At 38.7% G+C, this 18,795-nt stretch overlaps 1 protein-coding gene across 4 annotated transcripts in view; it reads right to left on the bottom strand.

The window, feature by feature from the left end:
• The window catches only part of Adgrb3 (adhesion G protein-coupled receptor B3), a 738,549-nt gene that overhangs the window by 15,794 nt on the left and 703,960 nt on the right, over nucleotides 1-18,795 (bottom strand). For all 4 annotated transcript variants that reach the window (XM_028868115.2, XM_028868116.2, XM_028868112.1 and 1 more), the window contains 3 exons: nucleotides 17,117-17,156; nucleotides 12,647-13,290; nucleotides 2,540-2,575 (listed from right to left, as the gene is read on the bottom strand). In XM_028868115.2, the coding sequence (XP_028723948.1) occupies nucleotides 2,540-2,575; nucleotides 12,647-13,290; nucleotides 17,117-17,156 (720 nt within the window). The remainder of the gene's footprint in view (nucleotides 1-2,539; nucleotides 2,576-12,646; nucleotides 13,291-17,116; nucleotides 17,157-18,795) is intronic.

Raw genomic sequence — 18,795 nt, 5'->3', positions numbered from 1 at the left:
ATTTTATTCCAAATTTCATTTTTCCTTATGGCTTAATAAAACTCCTTGTATCTACATACCCTGTTTCCATTATCCATTGTGTTGATGGATACAGAGCCTGGCTCTGCTTCCTTGCTAATATGAACAATGTGATAGTAAACAGAGGACATGGAGTGCTTTGGATGCATGCCTAGGAGTGGGAGAGTTGGGTCATGCTATAGTTCTGTTCTGAATCTTTTGAGAAATCTTCATGTTTTAAAGACAATTCATTAACAAAATATTAAAACTGTATATGATCCCTGGGTAGTGTGTAAAGGAAAAAGTTTGACAGGACAATGCTTTCAGGAGTCCACAAGGCAGCCTGGCAAGGGTAAAATTTCCAAGGTGATCATTGTATGGTAAATCCCACTCAGAAAGAAGGGTAGCAGGGACCTTGACATAAAGTCAAACTAGTCCAGTCTGAATTAAGAAGAGGGGACAGGGAGGTATTCTGTTCCTTGTTGACAATCCCAAATTACACATATATGTGTTAGCATCATGAAAAAATTAAAAACAGCCATTTTTGTTTGTCTGTTTGTTTTTGATATCTGTCAATATCTGTCATATCCCTGTAATTGTATATGTGCTGAAAAGGAGGAACACCAAATGGTCAATAAGGGAAAAATAATGTTTGAGTGTTCCCTGCCCCTCAAGCTTCAACTCCTCCTTGCGATGACTACAGTGGTTACAGAGCTAAGGAAATCACACAGTTCTGTGTTGCAACTTTTCTCCACTAACATATCTTTGTTAACACTATGGCTTGATGTGTGGATACAAGGCACAGCATCTGCTTAGGGAAGCTGCGAGCGGTTGCCATAGAGAGTAAATGGGGGAATAAAAAATGAACAGTTTTCTTCTAACGATCTCAGTAACACAATGTGATTTAATTTGTTTCCAGCTTTGTTCTTACCATGTAACTCTGCCTGGCCTGCACATTGCTATGTGGTTCAAGCTGGCCTTGAACTCACAAAGATCCACCTCCTGAGTGCTAGGATTTCTTCTCAATGTTTGGTTTTGCTATTACATAACTTGTTGGTTGTAGTGAGGCTTAATGTTAGATCTAGGTTTTTACTGTGTTTGTCACTGGTCTAGTGGGTTTATGTGTATGTTCGTTCTTCTCTGATAACATAACAGATAATTGCTTTCAGGACTACACACACACACACACACACACACACACACACACACACACACACACAAAACTTACTTTATGTAGTCACAGGAAAGGGGATGCTGTACATAACACATACAAACAGATACAGTTTGATTCTTTATTCTTTTGATACCTAAAGGATTAATACAGTATTTATTCCTTAAAGGACACAAAAGACTCAAATGTGAAGATTGCTAAATAGTTTGTTTGATTTTTTTTAAAACACATTTGGTACTTTTGGTTAAAAATTTAGGTTTCATTAAAATACAGATTTCATGATAGGTGACCACAATGGAGCTGCCTAGATATTTGTGATTTAAGCAATGAAGCTGGATTCTTTATCATTATTTTGCGGCATACACACTGAGTTACTACTAAACAAAATCATTTTCCTTGGACACCCTTTCAGCATGAAAGCATCCTCCACCATTATGACAGATAAAAATCACTAAGTTGGACACTGATATGCATTGTACATTGTGGGACCACAATATTCACTTACGCAAATGGAAAGATTGAACCAGAAGTTTCCATATTCTGGGAGGCCTCTATAATTTCAAAATATCAGTTAAGAGTATTGAGCTCTGTCTGTGCATCACAAGAGTACAAATACATTGGAGAAATTTATCATATATTATACCCAATTATGTCAGCAGGCTATGAATCACATTCAATTATCAAGCTGCATAAGTGCATTTATGTGATACTTAAACATCATTAAGTTTGTGCTGAGCATAAGCTATGTAGATGGTATTGTTTTAGTGACTTCCAGCACCAATATAAAATTCAATGCAACAATGAAATTTTTCATCTTGTTTATATCTGTGAAAAGATATCTACTAAACACAGGCACACAATGAATCAACACTAGCTACCGGAAAACCCGAGTCTGAATGTACCACAGAGACCCTCAGGACAGGAAGAGGAGCACAACATAAGCAAAGTCTCAGACTAAGCCTTGTTAACTAGCCAAAGCATCCCCTTGGGATTTCTACAGGTAGTCATTGAAGTAAAACTGGACCAAAGTGGCTTAGGTTAAAAAAAAAAAATCAAGAAATTGTCATTCCTACCTCTCAACGAACTGGATTGACAGGCTCACTTCCCAAGTTATCACTTCCAACTGTTAGAAAGAGGCCTTTGCTTGTCTAGAAAACATCAGCTGTGCACATCCTTAGAGGAGTAGTCAGAATGCCAAACCATCTACTTCCAACCGTGTATAGAGGGAGGATCCTAATTTCAGAACTGTGGCTTCCTTAAATAATGATCACACAATGGCAGGACTACATCCACAGAGCTAATTGTTTGAGTAGTTATAAATCAATCTTGAGTTCAATAATTAAATTTATGAAGTAATTCAGAGGGACTTACCTCAAAGTCAAGGTCAGAATACCGTGATTTTCTTCTCTGTTAGTTTGTTTTCAGAAGAAGGAGAAAAGCAACAAAGTTATGTTTAGTCAGATAAACCAGTGGAAGTCATTACATTCTATGAAAATAATCCCGCTCCTCTTTGTGTTATACCATTTCATTAAGATTATTTTTCTGATTTCAAAAACAGCTACATTGTTTTCATTTTCACCCCGAACTTCCACTAAAATGGAAGGCTGGAAAAACACAGATATTCTCCACCTTGAGTTCTAACATCAGTTGCCAGGAAAGCTGCTTCTTAAGCAAAAAGCCCATCTATATTCAGTCTTGAAAGAGATTCTAGTTTTAGCAAAAAAACACTTTGAAGGCATGGAGGATTAAAAGTTGCATCAGAAAAATAATCTAGGTACTTTGACAGCTCTACCAACAGATATCCAGATTATTTTCTAAACAGGCTCTTGCTATGTAGCTTGGGCTGTTCTCAGAATTCAGGATTTTCATGCCTCAGCTTCCAGAGTGCTGAGACCTCACTTCATGTCAGGCAAACCCAGTCTGCCTGTCTGTTTAGGTTCTGAAGTTCCTGTGTCAGTCTTGCACAAATTTCTCAGAACTGGATCATCTCCTACCCAAGTCCTTCTGGTTACTAGTTCTTAGGAGCTAGACATTTTTCTTTTAATTCTTATCTGGTCAAACCACAGATATTCCACACCCCAACACAGTGTCTAACAGTCTTTCTCTCTGACTCTAAATCTGTTAAACAACATCCAAATCTAGTTATAGATACACACGCATTGATGAAATAAAGTAATTAGGCAGTGGGCTTGATAAAATCAGGAAATAGGATCAAAACAAAATGAATGTAAGCTCCTGAGAGGATGTGGTTTTTATGATAGTAATATGGGGGTCGGATTTTTAGCATCTGCTCCAGGGAGTCACGGATTCTTAAAATGGATGAGGTGTAGAGGGAGAGGAGTCTGTAAATGTATACAAAGATGCTCGCATTTTTAGAGTACAAAGGAAACCTCTGCCATCCCCCTCCCCCTTTGGGGGGTGGGTGGGGAAGACACATATGGGAGACATGCAAGCCTTTTGGGCAAAGTGTGTTTTGTTTATCCCTACTCACAGCTCAATGCCCATAACCTTAAAGTCACTAGCTTCTCAGGGTTCAGTCACACTGCAGACTTATGGCAGATCTAGTTGCTATTATGACTGTCAGCTCGCCAGGAAAGACAAAAAAGCACTCACGAAATGTGATTTTCTGCAGCTAGAGCTAAACTTGGCATTATCAAACCAGCACCTCCTGGGCAGCCTACCCTCAGAACACGTGTCAGCAGACAGAAAGACTAAAGGGGGAAACCGGGACAGATCTGACGCAATCTCATTGTGGTGAAGCTGCTGAGCACGGGGAATCCAGTTTGGAAGGGATACCCAGGGGAGGGCAGAAAGGAAACGCCTTACTGAAAGAGGAGCTCAAACGGTACGGTATGCGCTCTCATTTCCGCCTTGCCTCCAACAGCATGCTACCTTCATGCTGGTGAATGCTTGGGGGAGGCAGGAGTGTGAGAACACATCTAAACAAATCTGGCTGGGCACTGCTCTTGGCGGCATTCTGTAGACTGAATGTCAGGGCTTTCATCCTTCTATCCTATGGATGCTTTGTCTTCTTGGCATTGCTATTCAGCAAGGCTTCTTTTTTTCCCCTATAAATACGTGTGTTAAGCAAAACTCTTTATAATACAGAAAAATCAAAGCATGGAAACATCTAGTTAAAAGCAATTACTATGAAACCTTTGTCTTGAGCCTCACAGTCCTTCTGAAAATGAAATGGTGGAATCTTAGAAGAGGTTCAGTCAGCTAGAAGGAGAGAGGCTTCTGCTGCACGCACTGAGGGGCTCTCCATTGCCAAAGGTGAAAACGGCCATATGTTACTGCATTTGTTTTGGATCACAAGGCAGTGCTGCCTAGGAACTGGAGATTTCCGATGCCTACATGCTGAAGAGGCTCCACGTTGTAGGAGCTAGGGGAAAAGATAGGAAAGAACCTGAAGAGCCCCAGCAACAGATTCCAACTCCGAATACTAATGCCACCCATGTCAATGTGCGACATGGCAAAGAAAAGGGATGCTCCTATAAACAGCGCTCTCTTCCTCATTTCTCCCCTATTTAATTTCATTAAAATTAAATGCAAACAAAGGGCATAGCGGGTCTGGCAGTCTGCAAGATTAGATGAAGGCATGAGCAAATGAATCACACAGATTTTAATCAAGACCTGGTGGGGTGGGGTGGGGATGGTGACCAAATAAATCAGGGAGGTTTAAAGATCAGCTAGTATGGGAAATGTGTCAGGTATTTCAAATCCAAAGGAAATAAATGTGTGTGTGTGACACTATTCACTTCCCCACAATACTGGCTGTTGCAACCTTGCGTATCTTATAAAGTGATTTCACATTTGAACATGCTAACCTCTCTGTGGAATGGTTGTGAAAATAGTGTTATTTTATAAATGAATATTACTAAGAGCCAGTAGTTTGACCAACTCACCCAGGAGGTAAGCAAATGAGCTGTGAAAACTCAGGTCTGATTCTAAGCCCGTGGTTTTCCATGTGATGTCTTACTAGCTCACACATGCAGGATACTATTTGACAAACAAGATGCCTGTGATATTTTGTATACTGTTCTGGAACTGAGCAAGAGTCACACTAGATAACCCTGACAGGCCACAGGCCACGAGTCACAGCAATGGTACTAAGATTCTTTGGAAGCATAAAGCAAGATAAAATGGATTAACTTTTTCAGGCAAATTGTATTTTGAAGAAGAGGAGGAGGAGGAGGAAGAGAAGGAGGAGAAGGAAGAAGAAGGAAGAAGAAGAAGAAGAAGAAGAAGAAGAAGAAGAAGAAGAAGAAGAAGAAGAAGAAGAAGAAAGAAAGAAAGAAGGAGTCAATATGAGGATGCTTATTTCACAGAAAATCTGTGTTGGGTAAACAAAAAAATGTAATACCATTCAACTAGGCCAATTATGAACAATGCTACAATAGCAAACAGACGTAACAATTGCTACCAAAATGTTCAGTTTATCTTATGTGTCAGACCCTGACACACTGGTAGTATGAGGGGGGAAACCAGGAAAATTCCAACCCATTTTGTTGTTGTGTGTTTCTCCCTTAGCTGCATATATATGCAATGTTTGGGAAAGTCTTTTGAGGCTGAATTTTGCTGAGATGGTGACTCACATGTTTACTCCAATGTTCTTGTGTGCCTTGTAGAATGCCTCTGTGAGGCATGAAAGTGGTTAGAGACAGTGCCTGAGTTTGCTTGTTTTGTATGTGTTCACATGTGTGTACACATTCCTGTGTGGGTATGCATGTGTGTGGAAGTTAGAAGACCTCAGGAATCTCCCAGGTACTGTCTGTCCATCCATGGTTTCTTTGTTTCCTACCTTCCCAGTGTTGGGGTTATAACCATGTGACACCGTGCCTGGCTTTGTTTACAAGTGAGTTCGAGGGGCTGAAATGAAGTCGCCATGCTCACAATGCAAACTCTTTCCTGACTGACCCATGCTCTCAGCTCTGACCATATATCTACCTATCTGACCATATATCTAAAGAGAATCAACTAAGTGTCCAAGCCACATGACTTTTTTGTTTTACAAATAATTTGATCATTTAAAAAATGTTACGTGTAAAATGAAAACAAGCCAATGTGATGTTGGTTTTTATGAAGATACAAATCTTTCTGTCTATGTATCCTTCATTTCCAAGTAACTTGAAACACACTCTTCTCTCTTATGCAGTTTCATTTTCAAAATCTGCCACTTAGAATTCATCGCAACCGCGTGATGCTCTTAACACTGCATTAAAATTCTTGTCAAAGGCCTCTAATGAGCTCCATTTGGACAAACAGCAAGGTCGATTTTCCACCCTCAGCTCACTGGACTCTGAGAAGCTGTGCAAAGTTAATCACTTCCTCATTAAAGCCCTCATCAGCTCTCAGCTTTTTCTTTCCCCCCTTTTTCTTCTTTCATTTACTGTGGCTCCTTTTGAAATCCCCTTTGCTGGCTCTTTCCTATGCCTGTTCTTTCTAAATGTGGAGCTCTGAGATCTGCTGAGTCCTGTACGCTTTCCTGGATTACATGGCTTATCCCTTAGGTTTTAATACCATCTGTCATTGTACAAATATCCTTTTTTTACATGGCCTTTCTCATCACAGACAATACTAATAACTAGTCAACCAAGACAAAGGCTTCGAATTGCCCCTCCTTTATACATATCCCTCATCTTCCATATTAAATCCATCATGGGTTGCCTATTTGATCTCTGAAAGGTAACTGTCTGTCTCCTCTTTGCTACCTACATGTTCACCTCTTTAATCCTCTCTTAATTAGCTGCATAGCCTTAGCATTTAGCAGAGGATATGTCACATCTTTGCAGCTGCAAAATGATTGGGGAAGGATTGAAGGGATGTATATGACAGGCCCAGAACTTCAACTCATCTGGCTTTTGATTTATTGTTATTGTTTTAAAGAACAACCTGGAAGAATGTGGATAACCCAGTGATGTAAATACACAAAGAAAACCACTCAAAGTGGACTGATTGGCAGCTGAGAGAATCAAAACAATTTATTAGGAAGACATACCTTTACTGATAGAAGGGAGAAATTCTTTAAGATGATTTAAAAGTTGAAAAAAATGTGTCATGGTCTCAGGCTAAGAGGACCACTCAGTGCACGTGTGCCTAGAGAGGCCTCCACATGCAACTCTTGTGAAACGATGAATAATTTCTCAGAGGAACTATGTCATTATTTGTGTCACTGAAAATTAAACTGGACAAGACACTAGACGATTCACAGCAAGTAATGAATTCCATTGACTAATGAATGGCAATATGAACGCTATTAAAAGTTTCTATTACAGGGTGAGGAATGGACTCCCTCACAGGAAGAAAGCTTTGATAACAAATCCATTAAAATAGCTGTGGCAATGAAGTCTGGGAATAATTAATTTTCTGAAATGGCTTTTATTCAAGCTAATTTTGTTTGTATGCCTGCATAAAAGATAAGATTCTACAATCCAGGAGCAAAAACAAAGCAATAAAGATGGGAAATTTTTCCTTTTACCAGATCAACATGAGAAAAAAAAATATATAAAATGAACCAAAGCTTCTGCACATGGTCAGTTTTATCTGGTTTCTGTTTGAGACCCTACCTCCTAATGCACAAGTGAGGCCATATAACATTTTTTCTAAATTCCCAAATGTTGACTTAGTAGTGTTCCAGTGTCTTTAGAGACATTCAGAGTGTGACAGTAATGACATCATCATAACATAGCCTTACATCTGAAGTGCTCCTTCAAATCTTCAAAAGGTTTTCGTGTAGTATGATCCTTATACCAGCACGAGGTGGTGTGACAGTCACTATGAAGTGACATTATCACTAAAATATTTTACTTTTGATAACCATTATGGGGAGTGCTCTGTATTCTGTATCCAGCGGGAAAGCCTAGAATGGTATCTCATTCCACCCCATTAATAAATGCAGTGAGACTTATCTGAGATCGTATCCAGATAGATGGATACTTTGATGTACAGAAGCAGTCAGAGAGACTAGAGTAGCAAAATTTTCTGTATGTAATAACATAATGCTGTACTGTTCTATCTAAACCTTTTTCCATTATGCAAATGTTTTGTTGATAAGTGGCACTTAGGCAAGACTTGACAGGAGAGCAACAGAAATCACTTCTGCATTTACATTAGAACATGTTCCCTAAGAACTCGAGTGATAGGGAAGCTGAGAAGCCACAACGGGAACTCTGAGGTGACCAATGGACTATCAGAAGAAGCCAACCGATGCTAAGATGGATGGGCAAAGGAAGCTGAGAGCGGGACTCAATCCCAGGAGTGGAACACCTGGCAGAAGCAGGAAGTGTACAGGGGCACACCAAATGGAATGTCAAAAGCAGGAACAGAGTAGAGCTCTCTTTAGTTTTTATTTTTCCCTCAAACCCAGACTCTGGCCAGTGCTTCATGCTGGCTGAATCCAGCAAGAAACCAGTGATACACAACCCGTGCTAACCCTGAGTCATCAGGGAAAAGGGGAAAGAACTGGTCCTGACCACACAGATGTAAGACATGCACAGTCACACGCTGTTCAATAAATTGTCAGTGATTCAGACTCAGAGCAAATTCTGCCCAACTTTAACTGACATCAATGCACATGTAAAATTTCAGAAAAAATAAACCAATAGGTAGCAGTACTGTAGCATGAATCTTAAAAAGTTCTTATTAATAAAAACAAGCCTGGGGCCAGATATTGGGGTGAATGCTGGAAGATCAGAGAAGCAGAATAAGCCACGCCACCTCACCTTGTCAATTCCTCAGCTGATCCTGTTTCCTCAGACTGGATGCTTCTCAGCTGAACTGTGCTGCTCAAAGGCCTAAAAGCTTAACCAGCTGTAATTCCTGGTCCTCACGCCTTATATACCTTTCTGCTTTCTGCCATCACTTCCTGGGATTAAAGGTATGAGTCACCATTCCTGGCTGCTTCCAGTGTGGCTTTGAACTCAGAGATCCGGATGGATCTCTGCCTCCCAAGTGATAGGATTAAAGGTGTGAGTGCCACCATTTTCTGACCTCTATGTCTGTCTAGTGGCTGTTCTGTTCTCTGACCCCAGATAGATTTATTAGGGTGCACAATATATTGGGGAACACAATATCACCACACACTACAATTCAGAGGTTGTGCTGAACTTCCTTTAAAAAATATAATATTTCAATTAATTCTTTGAGAAATTCATAAAATGTATTTGTATCGTATTCACTCTCCCTAATTCCTCCTGTTCCTTACTCTTCAATCCCTCCTAACTTCATATCTTCTTCTCTCTTTTAATAGCCCACTGAGTCCTATCCCTATATTTGTGTTACCGCTATACTCACCAGTGTGGGACCATCCCATGGAGCATGATCAACTTATGAGGGGGGCACATCCTTAAAGGAAACCAACTCTCTGAGCTCCCCCAGAAGTCATAGCTCCTCAGCTAGGGCTCAGGGCTTATGAGCCCCTCTACACTGCAATGTTGATTGGTTTGATCGTGTTTGGGCAATCACAGCTGCTGTGGATTCATGGGTGTAGCCATCCTGTAATGTCCCGAACTGACTTGCCTTTTTATAAGTAAAAATGTACTTATAATTTTTAGACAATAGGTCGAAAGGACCACCTTCTAAAGTTTAAACTAGTGCTTAGGATCATGACCCAGCCTTGTCATTGTTGAATCTTTCTTTGTCCCCTTCCATACACATGTACACATCATGCACTCGATATATTCAGTTACCTGAAGGTGACTATTTAGAGTGCTGAAGACCATTTTATCTTCGCCCTAAGTGAGGCAGTTAGAGGACATCTTGGGCTAGGCCACTTATGAAAACTTAATATTACAAGTTTTACATAATTTTACAAAGCTCAAATTCTAAGAATTTTCCAAGCGGCTTAACAGATTCATTCTGGGAATGACCACAGTTGGGGGCGGCACCATGTAACAGAAACAAAGGCACCATGTAATAATGGGCATGGAGAAAATCGGGATACTCTTTTGTGCCAAGGAACTCCATGAATGTCTTAAACATTTACGCCCAGTAATTGGGGGTTAGGAGAACAAGCTCCCGTGGAATCTGGAGCCTCTTCTGATGGTGCAGCCGCAGTCGGAGCCGGCCCCTTCCTTTGATGCCTCTTGCTTACTTGAATACAGGCTTCCACCCACTCACCCTTTGGCTTTCTTCTTTTGCTACCTCAACTTGTGCATTTGCTTGTGTGCTGTTTGCTCAGGACTACTGAATTCTGGGCTATCGACCAGCAGCGTGTGCCCTTCCGGAGCTCCCCGTCACCTCTTTTGGAGGAGAACTCCTGAGTTAATGTCACAGCTTTACAGTACATCTATGAATAGGGCATGCAACAGCTTGTCATGTTCTGCTGCACCAGCCTTCCAGGATGAATGTTCCTGCATAGTGAACCTCTTGTTTCATTGGGAGGGGCCAAGGACTCGATAGCTTTATTTCTTAGATACTTGCTCTGTGTTTTTGAACAGATGCCTTCACTTGGAAGATTATAACAACTTTTCTAAATGTTGTGAAGATCAATTACTTCATGTTTTTAAGGTGATTTGAGGATCTGCTAATGAAAAATTCTATATAAATGCCATTTTTATTATCCACTCCATCATGTATATATTCTCTTTCATTTGTCCCCTAAAAGATCACCTAAGCAGTTACAATTAAACTCTTTTAAAGAATGAACAAGGAACTAAATTTTACTCTGAATTTCCTTTCTTTTCAAAATAGAAGCTTTGTGATCTCCAAGTCATTAAAATGTGGATCTTTTGTCATATATGTGTATATATAATATTTATGCTTAAAATAAGGATATGGAAATTTGAAATTAAAATTAAAAAGTAAATTAATCAATATTTGGAAAATACACTCTATTGTTCAAGTACAAAACACCTGCATACTATCAACCTTAGTTAGGTAGGTTTTAGATGTTAAATGTAAAACATTTCACAACACCCCTATTATTTTAGTGCAATTCCACTCAGATTTCTTTAGTAATTTAAAATATTCATTGTATAGAAACAGTGCCCCCGTTATCCTGATTACTTTTGATGTCATATCCTTATGTATACTCTTACTCAGTCCTCTTAAGCCCCTTTGCAATTTTGCATGAACATTTTGCAGCTGATGCTTATGTTGTCATGGTTGTCATAGACAAGTTATTATCTGCGATATAAAGTTCTGATGGGGTAGCGGTAGCAAGTCTACTAGTCAAGAGAACTGAAGCTTTTGTCCAGCGGGCATGACAGCTACTCTAGAACAGAATTTGCTTTGCCGTCCCTATTGATACCTCTGATTCTGAGAATTCTTACGTAGATTTCTGTCGAAACCCTCTTCTAGTTGAGGCTGATCCAAAACTTAAGACTTTCTTCTGGAGTATATTTATATGCTGGTTTTGGTCTAGAGTTTTCTTGTTCTGCTTGAGAAAACTAGATCTATCTACATTTCATGATCCATTTTAATTTAGACAGAGTGAAAGGTATGGCTTTGGGGAATCTAGAAGAGCTACTGCCTTTGGGGACTTTTGCATCTTAGAAATGCATTATCACAATAATTCTGATGGAAAGGCCATCCAACAAATTACAGTGATTTTTATCTAAATAGTGACTTATGCAATAATATAATACAGTAAAACAATTGCATATATGTGATAAATAAAAATATATTTTTTATATAAACTATATATCTTAGTAGTAGGTTTATAGCAAGACTTCAGGATACAGGATACATACAAATCAGTACCAGGGTAATGGGATACATCATTAGAAAATTAGATAGTGGATTCTGTGAATCCTACTTGTTTAATTATAATACAGCGTGAATGGTAATAATATTCTTAGTAACCTTCTACTTTCTTGGAAAGGAAAAAGATGAGAGTGGTATAATTGTTTACTGTTGATGGCCTTGTGCAGGGCAAAGGCCACTGTCTGCCTCCTAGTCCTGAGTCTTAGTATGCTTAGAATATATACTTTGAATACTTAACAGTTAAAGACCAATATTTTTAATGGTCACCATTCCATAGGATTAAGAACAAGACATTCATTCTGAATAATACTGATTTGATATAATAATAATGTTTATAACCAGTGTTATGGTACTACTCACAGAAACATTTCAATTTCATATTAACAGATTGCCTTGTAGAAAAAGATTTAGATTGAGCTTTGAATTTGCAACACCATTCAGTTTTTATTTTATATTGGAAAATGCCCTATCACATCAGTGAAACCCCAGGAGGACCTGCTGTATTTTTATGCATAGTTCATGTTGAGTCCCAGTATGAGAGAATTAAGACTGATTAGTATCACTTTAAACACTTTGGACTCTACATTTTAATAACATCTTGAACCAGGAGATTCCAACGTACCACTAGGAAACCTGTAAGTCCAGAATCTTAATAGGCACCTATCAGAAACTCTGCCCAAACTAACATGGATCTTCCTAACACCAACATTACATGAATCAGCCTGTAGGCCCTTCAACTGTCATGGAACTAGTTAACCTCTTTGGACTCACCTCTAGAGAACTCATAGAAATAGTTGATCCAGTTTCGCTTCTTGACAGCCCTACATTATCATCCAACTCGGAGGCCATGAAATTCTTCACAGCTGTGCGGGGCTCAAAGGGTAAACTCTGCATATGTTCCTGGGGTGCAAGATGCTGATCTAAGTTCATATTGAACTGGTCCATTACAGGGGGATTCATATTGAATTCAGGATTCACTTTGTAGTGCAATAGCCTTTCATGCGGCAAGGTTTCCATGCCAATATTCATTTTGCTTTCTTCTTTCATTGATGGCTGGGTATTTACAGAACTTCTAGGCATCACAATATAGTCACTTTCCATCATTCTTTCTTGAGGGTGGACTATGTCCATATCGGTCCCTCTTAAATTGTCATCCGTGCATAAGTACACAGTTCTCCGCAATTCAGTGTTCTCTTTTTTCAGACATTGACTGCTCAGCTCATTCATACTCATGGGCATGTGCAGGCCCGTGGGCTGTTGGATGATGACTTTGGAAATGACATTTCCAGGCAATGTTGAATAGCTTAGCCCTTCAGGGTTCGTTCCCTTTTCTTCCTCATCGTCATTTAGAGAGATCCTGGAGAGTGTTCCTGTTATTGTTGCTGCTCGGCAAGGACCAATATCCTTATGAAGCACTGCAAATTAGACCACAATAGTTAGTAAAAAGAAAGTATTTCTTTTTATCGCTATATACTATTATTTATCTTCTTAGGAAACACTCTTAATAAAGCAAAAGAAAAGTGATCTTTTAACAAATTATTTGCACTTGTTTCTTCATAATCCAGATTACTGAATTCTTATTGATTCTCTGATGCTGGCATAGATAATGAGCATAGAGAAAGCATATCTGAAAGTTGATTAACTGGCTTTCAACAAATCTCAATGTCTTGCCAGGAGAAAAAATTTCTGTATTAATTTTAAGGCAAAGGGTAGACTGCCAAAGAAAATTTCTCCATCAATCTACTTCAAAGCATTTCTCTAAAAATACAGTTTTGTTCACACATATTTGTTACTTTCATATAAGTCTTTCTTTTAAAGTTTTATAGAAGTTTTGTTCATTAAAACGGATTCTTGAGGGATGGGTGTGGTGGTTCATGCCTTTAATCCCAGCACTTGGGAGGCAGAGAATGACAGATCTCTGTGAGTTTGAGGCCAGTCTGGTCTACATAGTGAGTTTCAGGACTGCCAAAGCTATATAGTGAGACAGTCTCAAAACAAAATTGTTGTAGGATTCTAACCAAGCAAAGCAACTATTGTAGAAAACTTCATCATGTATAGGTAACTATAGAACATTTGTTTTTGGAAGCATGAAAACTTTCAGACAGGGTGAATTTTGCCTATTATTGTCCAAGTTTTGAACAGAATCATAATTATGAATTAGCACAGAAGTTGAAAACCAGGAGATTATGAATATCTTTTGTTACTATGAGTAAATGAGGAAATGAAGCCTTTGAAATATTCCAAAGCATGAACCACTCATACAACACCTGTTATCTTTAGAGATGCTGTATCTAATCTTGTACTATTGTCTCTTTGTTTCCTATACCATACCATCATGTTAAATATTCATATATATGTTTTTCATGAATCCACAATGTGGTTGTAAATTTTTTATATTTTACATTTTTATATATAAAAATAAGAAAAGATTAAGTTTTAAGATGTTATTTCTAAATTTGGCATGTTGGTAGTGTGTAATCATAGCACTTGGAAGGCTGTGGCAGCCTTGGCTACTTACACATTGTAAAAGCAAAAGTAAGAAAAAAGTAAAACCCAAACCTCTTAAGATAATAAGAGAGCAGTAATACATTGCAATTTCTAGAAATAATTATGAATTAAACTTTAAGGGGTGAAGTGTATTGACTAATTTAATAATAGTCAAAATTAAAACAATATTTAAAGCATTTCCAAATTCACAGAAGAACAGTTTTAGTTCCTAACTTTACACAAAAATTAATTCAAAATCAAAAGCACTAAAATTTAAATACATATTCTGAGAACCTATTGCATTGTAGTAGGGATGTGTAGATGGTTTCCCACTTTTATTAATAGGTTGTAAACTATGATGGAAACCTTGGTAATGAGTATTGATTTCACAATCTGAATGCAAGATGCATTTAGATTTTTACTGTATGCTCCCTATACATTAAACATTTGATAAGTGTGATTATTTTTATGGAGTGTCCACCGTATGTGAGAGATGAGCCTGCTTCTTCAATTTGGTTAAATGTAAATAAGCTTTGAATATAAACTTCCTACAAATGACAATAGTGTTGAAGCCGGACCTTTGAGATAAATTATTAAGTTGTGAAAATAAAAACCAAACCACACAGAAAGCATTCTGAAGAGTTAGCACAAGCAGATGTACACTCTGGCATCTGTCAAAGTTTAGAACAGACTGCTCAGAGCCTAGGAACTGAGACTTTAAAATTCACTACAGCCAACACATGTAGACATCTCTTGAAAAACTCGGAGGGAAGCACCTGATGAGCCCAACTAAAAAGGGCATTAGCTAAAAACGAAAACAGATTGTATATTGTCAGTTGTTTCTTAATAACATAGTGGTACTAGTCTGTGCTGAAAAGGCTTAACCTAGTCTCCAGTACAGACTGGGAAAAAGGAACAATCTATCCAAAAGACAACATTGTACATGCTGAAGGGCTGGGTAGTACAGCTCTGGGAAGAGGGTCTGACATGGGAGTTTTCAGCACTCACAATGCATCAGAGTGACTTGAATGACTTCTAACCCTGGCTACTGTGTCCCAGGCCCAAAGTTTCTGGACTAGAAGGTCTAGGTAGGTCTTCAAAACTGCATTTCTAAGAAGTGGCAGGTAGCACACTGCTTGTTTGAGTACCACACTTTGAGAAGCACTGATTTGACATAAATAGCTGTTAAGGAGAAGACAAAAGTGTCTGTTCTCATTTATTCCTCTGTCAAGAACTCCAAGGAATTCATGAAGAGAGGCAAGGAAGCTAAATTGAGGATGGATAATTAGGAATTAAATAGATACCTAACCATTAAAATAAGTTTAAGCCTCCCGACACAGCCAAATTGTATTCTATAAATGTGGAAACTTGTGCCATGGCTTGTGAATTTTAGAGATCGTAGAAGATGGATAAGGTTGCTTTCTATAGGAATAGATAATTCCTCCTCCCCTCACAGGCCCACTATGGGTTGCCAAATCATAGCTGCTAGCTTACGACTGCTGTGACCATACCCAGAGTGTTTTGATTGAATTCAAGATTGGCTTCCCATGTGACTGTGGTTATGGCAAGAAATATGATCTGCCATTTGCACAGATTGTAATGGCTCTGAGTTGAATCTGAAAACAACACATAAGGGAATCTGGAAGGTACAAAGTGGGTGCCTTTCTCGGTTCTGCAATAGCTGTCATGACATTTAGCTCCTTTGTGGACAGTTTGGATGGAAACTTAGAAGGTACTACGTCAAATATTCAATGGCCACACAATCTCCAATAGATGCTATCCTGAAAGAAGTTAAGATGACAGTGTATAGAGACAAATGCAGAAGTTTATTTTTTTTTCTAGGAAAACATACCAGAAGCATAACTTTTATATAATCTTAAGAGAATCCCTGAGAGTACCCATAAAACATTTTAGAGGTTTTAGATGACAAGCTGACACTTGTCCTGAAGCATAAATCAGATGTGAGTGTAGACCACATTAATACAAGAAAACAGCCAACTGTGATGAAAGCTGGATGTGTATGCATACATGTGTACACTATAATTTAAATTTATTGACAAATTGGGGGCTATTTCAGCACCAGGCCTTGGAAGATGCTATTAGAAATGAATGATGGCACATGGCTGCTAAATCTGAAGGCAAAAAGCACTCTGATTGAACTAATTGATATTTGATTTCAAATATTTGGATACTCAGATGAAATATATATATACACCCACTTTTAATATGAAAAAAGACAGCACAGAGAAAAACAAATAAAAGATAAAATGTGGCACATTTTTATGTGCTTTGGGAGGCAATGTCCTAACTAGGGAAAAAAATATCCAAAATAGAAAATATACAATTTTCTTTAAAACTTACAAGCCTCTTCTCTAGTGAAAAATCTGCCATGGCTAGAGGACAGCTACCATTAACACACACACACACACACACACACACACACACACACACACACACACACTGGTAGTTCACCAGTAGTGATTCACACTCTTTCTATGAGGATGGAAGTCTATGGCATGTCTAGTGCTTTCTGCTGCTATGATGCTCTCCACCATCCATTCCTTATTCTTTCTCAGTTCTCATTCCTTCTCTGTACCCTCTGTACATAGATCCCTGATGTTACATCCATTGGAAGATGCCACTATCCACCCACCTGAGTGTGATGTACAAAGCACCGCCCTTTTTAAACATCACAACCCACAAAATGATTTCACATCCCTACAGATTATAGTTAAAAGATCAAAGAATTCTTACCAGATCGACAAGCAATGTCTACATCCTTTTCAAAGTCTGTCTGTAACAGGAAATAATAAGGCACAGAATCATTATTTAATGAAGATTTCAAATGTTATTAACATTCAAATTTTCTGAAGCTTATAGATGTAATGGCTAGCCAGGATCAGTTTATTGTTCTGCGCAACAGAAGATTCTCAAGGAATAATCAGAATGTTCTAGAGACAAAATGGTGTATAAAACCCATGGAAAATGGCATAGTTTTTTTTTTTTTTTTTTTTTTTTTTTTTTTTTTTTTTTTTTTTGGTTTTTCAAGACAGGGTTTCTCTGTGTAGCTTTGCTTTGCGCCTTTCCTGGAGCTCACTTGGTAGCCCAGACTGGCCTGGAACTCACAGAGATCCGCCTGGCTCTGCCTCCCGAGTGCTGGGATTAAAAACGTGCGCCACCACCGCCCGGCTCGAAAATGGCATAGTTTTGATATGGTAACATAATACCACATAAAAGTGACAGAATTTTAGCTGTTGCTGGTGGTTCCAGTGGTCATTTTAGCTACTTAGGAAGATGAAGCCGGACGACTACATGTTCAAGGCCTACCTGAGCCAGAGAACGAGGTCAAGGTCTGTGAGACCATGCTTGATCTAAAAGTTTAAAGGGGTGGGGATAGGGATATAGCACATAGCTTAGCTGGTAGAGTGCTTGCCTAGCATGCCCGAGGCCCTGGGTTCAATCCCCAGAATGGAATAAAAGGGTAAGTGGTGACATACCTCTGTAATGTAGCACTTGGGATGGTGAAGGAAGGAGAATCATAAGTTCAAGGTCATCCTTGGCTAAATGATGAGGCTAGCCTAAGCTACATGAGATCTTGTCTCAAAATTAAAAAAAAAAATCGGGGGCTGTAACTCAGTGGGTGTGCTTATAGGCCACACAGGGCCTTGGTTCACTCTCCAGAGCTTCAAAAACAAAACAAAAACAGGACCAGAAATGGAAGGAAATAGCCTAACTTTAATAAAGCAACCAGAAGGTATGCTATTAGAAATATCCTTCAATAAATGTCTTTGTCTTTTGTATTTTATGCTTCCAGTTTCAGTGTGTTACCCATGATGCAATATCCTCTGATGTAGTTTTGCTAATGCTCACACCTGTACAGAATCGTATTTCCTCTACTGTGACCAGAGGCTCTCAGGTACAGAGATTAAAGCTGATGGTTAAACACCTATTCCTTAGGCCTAGAATCTTTGGGATCTTTGGGATATTAGTACCACCTTCCCCCAAATTCATATTTTAAACAAATCAGCTTTTTTTTTTTTTAATGGTAAAATCAAGTTAGCCTGTTGTAAGAAACATTTTTCAATTATATCCCTTTCCTTATTAATATTCATTTTTATTACCACTTATGACTATTAGTACTATGTGTGTATGTAGATGCATACGCATGTGGAGGTCAGAGGAAAACTTGGTGGTTTGGGTTCTTTCCTAAGTTGAAGTGGATCCTAGGTATCAAATCCAGGTCACTGGGTTTGCAAAGCAAACGCCTTTACCTTTGTCTGGCCAGCCCACCATCAGGCTCTGAAACAGAGATTTTTATGGCTCTCTGATTTTTGTAAGGAACGGCGTATTATTTCTCACCTTATAGCTGCTTACATATTGCTTGGCTATACTTTTTATGTTCCCTACTCCAAACATGTTAACAATGGAATAGT

Source organism: Peromyscus leucopus, chromosome 16_21 (genome assembly GCF_004664715.2).
Source record: "Peromyscus leucopus breed LL Stock chromosome 16_21, UCI_PerLeu_2.1, whole genome shotgun sequence".
Lineage (NCBI taxonomy): Eukaryota > Metazoa > Chordata > Mammalia > Rodentia > Cricetidae > Peromyscus > Peromyscus leucopus.
Note: the sequence above shows the minus strand (reverse complement) of the source record. Positions and strands in the feature narration are given on the sequence as shown.